This window comes from Geospiza fortis, unplaced genomic scaffold (genome assembly GCF_000277835.1).
Source record: "Geospiza fortis unplaced genomic scaffold, GeoFor_1.0 scaffold315, whole genome shotgun sequence".
In the NCBI taxonomy this organism is placed as follows: domain Eukaryota; kingdom Metazoa; phylum Chordata; class Aves; order Passeriformes; family Thraupidae; genus Geospiza; species Geospiza fortis.
In genome coordinates, this window is record NW_005054648.1 from 127773 (window position 1) to 135541 (window position 7769).

The 7769-nt window shown below is 58.4% G+C and overlaps 1 protein-coding gene across 1 annotated transcript in view; it reads left to right on the forward strand.

Moving 5' to 3' along the window:
- Positions 1 to 7769, forward strand: part of SRCIN1 (SRC kinase signaling inhibitor 1) — a 45140-nt gene that overhangs the window by 27852 nt on the left and 9519 nt on the right. The window contains 4 exon segments of the mRNA XM_031064887.1: positions 6012 to 6204; positions 6544 to 6742; positions 7086 to 7179; positions 7570 to 7763. Coding sequence (XP_030920747.1) covers positions 6012 to 6204; positions 6544 to 6742; positions 7086 to 7179; positions 7570 to 7763 — 680 coding nt within the window.

Sequence of the window (7769 nt, forward strand, 5' to 3'; positions counted from 1 at the left end):
GTTGGGGTGGGTAAACAGCGGGGCGAGGCTGCTCCGACCTCCTAGCTGTGGTTTTTGGGGTCCTCGCTGGTTCTGCGGCATCGCCGGGAGATGCTGCCCGTTGCTGCCCATCGATCCCGGGGTTGTCGATATTTGTGGATGGGTTGGGTGGGAAAAGCGATTAAAGGTCTCCTGATCCCACCTCCCTGCCACCGGCGGGCGTGGCGCCCACCCCATCAGCGTGCTGGGAATGGGAGAGGCGTCCTCAGCGCAGGAACGGGGAAACTGAGGCACGGCGGGAACGGACGGGGTTGGGGAAGGTGTGGGGCGAGAAGCAGCCTCAATATTCATGAGGCTGCAGAGGATCCAGGCTTTTAAATATTCATCAGCACGCGGAGCCTCTGCTGCCAGCGGGAAAATCGAGGAGAGGGGACGAGCAGCCCCCTTTTTCCTTTCCCTTTTCCTTGCCTTTTTCCTTTCCTTTTTCCTTTCCTTTTTGCTTTCCTTTTTGCTTTCCTTTTTCCTTCTTTTCCTTTTTCCTTTTCCCCTTTTCCCTCTCCCTTTGCAGGGACAGAGGGGCGACTTTACCTCAGGGACACCCAGGTGCTGTCACCCGCAGAGCGTCGGGGGTTTCTGGGCTCGGGATCAGCGGTTGGGAATGGCCCATCCCGGAGCCCATCCCAGGGCAGGGAGCCCCGCTCACTCCGGAGGGGGCGGCCCCTTCCTTTAGTCAAGGGGTCCGGTTTAAAAACCCTAATCCGATTTGAACGCTAATCCTGTTAACATTGAGATCGGGATTAATTCTGCCTTAATCGGGATAATCCTGACAAAATGTTCAGCATTAGACGTGGGATGAGTTATTGCTGCCGGCAGCGGCAACGATTTTAATTTGGGGGCGGGGGGAGAGGGCAGGGGGCAGGGAGGGCGGCGCTGGAGAGGCCACAACCCCTTGGATGGGGGAGACTCTTGGAAAAACCCTTTGGGTGGTGCTCAGAGCACCTCAGGCCTCTCATTTCTGCCACTTTTACCCAAATTCCCTCCGATTTTCCCTCCTTTCCCTCCCAAAACACTTTGGATGGCGCTTGGAACACCCCGGGCCTCTCATTCCTTCCAGTTCTGCCCCAAATTTCCTCCAGTTTTTCCCATTTTTCTTCCCAGCTGGGCGTCTCCCGGCTCCCCCGCCTCCAGCGGCAGGAGCTGGGATGTTGGAATTCCTTCCCGTGAGGAATCCATCGCTCCTGGCTGGCGCAGCTGAGGGAGAAGGCGGAGCGGTGGGGTTGGGTTTCACCGGCCGGGATCGGGTGTCCGAGCGGGGCGGCACCACAGCCGGGAATGTCGGGCACTGGGATGCAGCTGGGACCTGGGGCAGGATAGCCAGGCTCGGGATGCTGAATTCCCCTTGGGAATGCTGGGTCCTGCTTGGGGATGGTGTATTCCAGCTGGGAATTCTGGGTTCTGGTCAGGAATGCTCTATTCGAATTAGGAATTATAGTTTCTCATCAGGGATGCTGGTTTTTGTTCAGGGATGCCCGTGTCTGTTTGTGGACACTGCATCCCAGTTGGGAAAGCCGGGTTCTGGTCAGGAATGTTCTATTCCAGTTGGGAATTCTTGTCAGGGATGCTGGGTCAGGAATGTTCTATTCCCATTGGGAATGCTGGGTTCTGGTCAGGGATGTTCTATTCCAATCGGGTATGCCCATCCCACGGACCCCACCCCATGGATCCCATCCCATCCCACAGTTCCCATCCCATCCCGCCCCACGGATCCATCCCAGGGCTCAGCACCAGATGGGGTCTGGGCGGGACTCCAGGATTAAGGATGAGGGGGGATCAGCAGGGATTAATCACGATCCGTGTCCAGCCAGGGGCCGGAGCCTCGGTAAATAACCATGCCCGGGGCCGTGCCAGCTGTGCCAGCTGTTTTCCAGGGATTTCAGGGCTCCCTCGCCTTTATCCCCATCCTGCGGAGGAGCTGCAGACGGGCAGCAGAGGGCAAGGAGCTGCCAGGACCCACAACTTTTAAATCTGCTCCATCCATCCCAACAAAAAGGCTGGACCTACCTTTACCCTCAAGGGCTGATAGTATGCAATGGCTGTGAAGATGATCATGAATGACAGGTAGGAGACAAAGCTGAAGTAGAATCTCTTGGAAGCAAAGGTTTCCCATTTTTGCTGAAGCAGTTTGTTCAGTGGCTCCAAAACCACCATCTTGTACCGGTTCTGTGGGGAAACAAGGAACCAAAGTGCACCTGTGTGCCCCCAGGAATGGGAATTCACCTGAGGATGGTCTTTTTAAGGGCTGGAGCTGTGTGGATTCCACTGGGGAGTCGTTAAGGGGTTATTCAGTGTGAAAGATAATAAATATTGCACCTGAGTGTCCCGGGGGGGTCAGAGGGGGACGGAGCCGCTTCTCCTCCTGCTGTCCCTGTCACCAGCCATGACCTGGAAGCCCCTCGTGTGTGGCATGGACGGAGGGGTCGGGCAGGACCCGGTTTTCCCTCGGGAGGGCCCTGGGAGCCTGTGGGGCTGGGACAAACCCGGTGTCCCCTCCCCGAGGCCCTTGGCGGGGTCGCAGGGTGGAAATCTGCAGCTGTGGGGTCGCTCCGGGTGCTGTTGGGAGCAGCTGCTCCATGCCGGGGCAGGATTCCTTCCCCACGCATTTTTCCCTCGGCTTTTTTCCCTCCGATCTGCTTTGAAGTGACCTGTGGGAGGTCCAGGGCTGCTCCTGTCACCTCTGTCCCTCTCCTGACCCCTCTGCCCCTCTCCATCCACGCAGCTCCACCGCTTTTCCCCCTCCCGAGGGGTGACCCCGCTCCTTTCACGGCTTCCCAAAAACCCGCCGGGTCCTTTGATCCTTCCCCGCTCCTCTCCGAGCGTTCCGCCCTCCCAGCTGGGCCGGGGGATGTGGGAGAGGGGTGTGGAGGATGAGGATGAGGATGAGGAGAGGCAGGAATGAGGAGCATCCTTATCTCCGGGCAGAGATAATGGAGCTGCTTCCGCAGGGATGATCGGGGCTTTTCAGGAGCTCAAAGAATCCCTTAACTGTGGCTTTTTTTAGCTCTGGGGAGACAAAAGGAAAAAAAAAATCGACATTTAAAAAACTCCATTCCCCATCCCACCGTTTTTATATAAAGCTCCCAGGGATGGGGGAGGGCATGGGGACGTTCCTGGCCCTGCCGGAATTCGGGATTCTTCCCATTTCCTTGTCCAGAGGGGGTTTGGGGGTCGGGTTTCCCCGGGACCATCGCCGCCAGGGCACTGCCGGGGGGTCCAAGCTTTGCTCCATCGGGATTCCCGCGGCTCGGGAGGCTCCCAGGGGGGTTCATCCGAGCAGGTTCAATCCCGGGCAAAGCCGTGGGCATCCCGAGCTCGGTGCCCTCTGCCCAGCCCCCTCTGCCCCGAAATTCCACATTTTTCCCGGCGCAGCCTCCCCGCGGCCTTGAGCGGCTTTTGTTGTGGCTGCGCTCCCTCGCTCCCGCTCCAAGCGTCCCCCGCTGCAATTCCCACGGGGACCAGCCGGGAATTCCAGGATCCAGCTCCAGGATTGCCGCTCTGGGGCTGGCTCGGCAGGAAATGGGTCATTTCCCAGCTGGGGACAGGAGCAGGGGGGCGATGTCCCCTCCCTCCTCCCAGCCCTTCCCGCCCTGCCACGGCCCGGGTGGGCTCGGATCCCGCAGGGAATTTTCTCGGCGGTCTCGGGGAATCTGGGGCTGCAGAAGCCCCTGGGGAGGGGTCTGGGTGTGGATAAAAGGGTCACCTGTGGGGCAGGATGGAGAAATGAGGGGGCACAAGGTTTTTATGGCCACGCTGGGCTTTTTTAGGGTGCGGTGTGGGGTTTATCCTGAGCCTTTCCCAGCTGGGAGATGTCCCCTGCAGGCCCCGGTGGGACAGGGGTGGCAGGGGACATCCAAACTGGCACACCTGGCACCTTGGGGGTTCTGTGCCCATTTGGGATGGTCCTGTGCCCACGGGAGTGCCCTGAGTTTAGGGAAGGGGGGCAGGGGTGGCTCTGCCCCGGTGCTGGTGGCACTTTTGGGGGGTGGGGACAGCACATTGTGCAGAGCATCAGGGCAGAACGGTCCCTTCCGGGCTAAAAACCCATTAACTCCCATCTCGCCTGGCTTGGTTGGGTTTTTCTGTGGTTTGACTGATTCCATAAATTATCCACAGCGGGGGAGCTTCGGTGCCCGGGGGCGGCTGCAGGGCCGGGAGGGGGCTGGGCTCACCTGGGACAAGGAAGGGGTCCCTGTCACCCCCGGGGGTGGGGATGGGGGGATTTGGGGTGGGGAATGGAAGGGATGGATGCAGGGATGGATGCAGGGATGGATGCAGGGATGGACGCAGGGATGGATGCAGGGATGGATGCAGGGATGGATGCAGGGATGGATTTAGGTGAGATTCCAGAGAACGGGAACAGGACAGGGGAAGGATCCAGGAAGGCAGAGCCAGGCAGAGCTGCAGCCCTGGCTCACATCCCCACCAGGAGCTGCTGGCCCCATCCCTGAGCTTCCATAAGGATCCATCCCAGGCTGGGATCTGGGTCAGCACCACCCCGAACCCAGAGCAGGCACCCAGAAACCACAGCCTTGAGGGCAGGGAGCCCCAAAATCCACCTTTTCCACCCCAAAACCATCCCCACGAGGGGTCAGAGCTGCATCCCACAGCCCCAGGGATGGGAGCAGGGAACGTTCCCCTCCATCCCTGCATCCCTTCCTGGCTGCGAGGCTCTGCCAGGGCTCTTTGTTCTCCAACAACAACAACCCAGCCCAGCAGTCAATTTTCCAGCAATTAACTATGGGCGAGAACATTTCAAGTCCTCCCAAACCCCGCCTCACAGGATTAATTAAATCTTCCAATTAATGTCTCATTTAAATGGCGATGATGGCTGTTATCATTTCATATTGATTTCTTTCTTTTTTTTTTTCCTTTTTTCCCCCATCTTAAAATAGAGCTGTTGTCCCTTTCCAGCACCGCCTTTTCCACACCCTGGGAGCTGTTTGTTCCCTCTGTTGGGTTTGCCAACCTTCAACAAGTGTCTGGAAAATCCAGGCTTGGGTTTTTGGAGTTATTAACAGGCAGCAGTGCTGGGAATGGCCACAAACTTGTGGATATTTGTGGATATTTGTGGATATTTGTAGATATTTGTAGATATTTGTGGATATTTGTAGATATTTGTGGATATTTGTGGATATTTGGGGATATTTGGGGATATTTTTGGATATTTGGGGATATTTGGGGATATTTGGGATATTGGAAAATGCACATTTTCCATGTCTGTGGTGCAAACTTTCTGGCAGCAGGCGCCTGTGAAATGGGGATCCTGGAAAACGAAATCATCCAGGCTCCCAGAGCCATAAACCTTCCCAGTGCTTTGCTTCCAGAAGGATCCGGGCGTTTAGGATTCCCGGGAGTGGAGTAATGGATGTGTAACCTCCGGGAGCAGCCAAGGTTATTCCAGTGCTCGGCTCTGGCAGCCTCGGCTCCTTCCTGCGGGGTTAAATTCCAGGGGTTTGCCGGTGTGGGAGCCCGGAGGCGCCGGGATGGAGCTGGGAAGGCTTAACCTGGAGCAGGGTGGGATTGGGAATGGGGTCTGTGCTGGGAGCAGGAGAGGGAGCAGGCACAGCGTGGTGGGGTGAGACGCGTCAGGGCCTGAGCTGGGGCAGGAATGTGGGATGGAGCATCCCTGCGTTTGGGATGGAGCATCCCTGGGTTTGGGATGGAGCATCCCTGGGTTTGGGATGGAGCACCCCTGGGTTTGGGATGGAGCCCCCTGGGTTTGGGATGGAGCCCCCTGAATGCGGCCCAGCCCCACCCTCAGGCACAGGGAGGGATTTTTGGGGGTGTCCCAGGGGTTGGACTCGCTGACCTTTGTGTCCCCCTCCCATCCCAGGACATCCCACGCTCCCACTGCTCACACCAGCCTCTCCATCCAGCACTGCGTTCCCGAGGAGCAGCGGGACCAGCCTCACCCAGGGCTGCTGGGCCGCCCATCCCCGTCCCCCTGACCTGTCCCTGTCCCTGTCCCGTTGCAGACCAGGAGCTCCCGGCACTCCCAGGGCTCCCAGCCTGGCCTGGCCGACCAAGCCAAGCTCTCCTTCGCCTCGGCCGAGTCCCTGGAGACCATGTCGGAGGCGGAGCTGCCGCTGGCCTTCAACAGGATGAACCGGTTCCGGCAGAGCCTGCCCCTGTCCCGCTCGGCCAGCCAGACCAAGCTGCGCTCCCCAGGTACCCCTGGAGGCCCCAAAACTCCCGTGGTGGAGGGTGGGGTTGGTCTCCATCTGCCCAAAAGTCCAGACCAAGCTGCGCTTGGCCAGAAGTTCCTCATCCCATTTTTTTGGGTGCCCCAAAGCTCTCTAGGATCACCTCCCCTCACCAGGGCAAGGCTGGGTGGCCAGACACTCCCCAACCCATTTTTTTGATTTCTCTGGAGCCTCCCACTTTCACCAGGGCACTGTTGGGTGGCCAGATCTCCCCCAACCCTTTTTTTGGCTGGGAAGACCCCGTCAGCTCCGAGGAGAAGGGGCACGGTCAGAGCTGACTCCGGCATGCCCCCTGTGCTCCCAGGGGTGCTGTTCCTGCAGTTTGGGGACGAGACAAGGCGGGTGCACATCACGCACGAGATCAGCAGCATGGACACCCTGCACGCCCTCATCGTGCACATGTTCCCGCAGAAGCTCACCATGGGCATGCTCAAGTCCCCCAACACCGCCATCCTCATCAAGGACGAGTCCCGGAACGTCTTCTACGAGCTGGAGGATGTCCGGTGAGCAGGGAGGGATCAAATCCCACCCCGGGCTGGTTTCCTGTCCTTTAAATCCGTCACAAACTGGGAAATCTGCGGGATTGTCTTGGTTTGAAAAATCAGATGTCTGCTAAGGAAGGCAGGAGTTCCCTTAGAATGGAAAATGTCAACCCCCTCCCTCCAGATTGTTATAATTTTAAAATCAAAATGTTCTCAGGCAAACTGCCCCACCTCTAACAGATAATAGAACACGCTCATATCCTACAACCCAGGATAGGGATGAAGGACAAAAGGGGGTGGTGGGTGCAGTGCTGAGGTTTTGGGGGGTCTGTCCCGGGTGTTCAGGCTCTGCCTCTGCTTCCAGAGACATCCAGGACAGGAGCATCATTAAAATCTACCGGAAAGAGCCGCTCTACGCCTCGTTCCCAGCCTCACACATCACCAACGGCGACCTGAGGGTGAGAGGGGACACGGGGACAGCCCGGGGGGTGGCAGGGCCTGGTGGAGTGGGAGCAGTAGGGAGAGAGAGCAGCAGAGATTGGGAATTGGGAATTGTGTGTGCTTGGGACTCATCCTGCCTGCTGCCAGCGCTGGGTGGGGGCTGACAGTGGGTCATAAATATGGTTTGTAGGGAATTAAATCATGGGGATAACTCATCAGGATAAATCATCAGGATAAATCAGCCCGCTGCTGGCTGGGAATCACAGAACCATAGAATCACAGAACCACAGAATCACAGAACCACAGAATCACAGAATCCCAGAATCACAGAATCACCAGTCCTTGGTGGGGCAGAGGGCCCAGCAGGGTGGGGCTCACTCAGTGCTGACCCCTGCCCCATTCCACAGCGGGACATGGTCTACACCTCCCGGGAATCCTCTCCCACCCGCCGGCTCAACAACATCTCTCCGGCCTCCCACCTGGCCTGGGGCTCCCCGCCGCCTGTGCTGCAGTCCTCGTCGCCGTCGCGCTCCCGCATGTCCTACAGCGGCGGCCGCCCGCCCTCCTATGCGGGCAGCCCCGTGCACCACAGTGAGCGCCTGTCCAG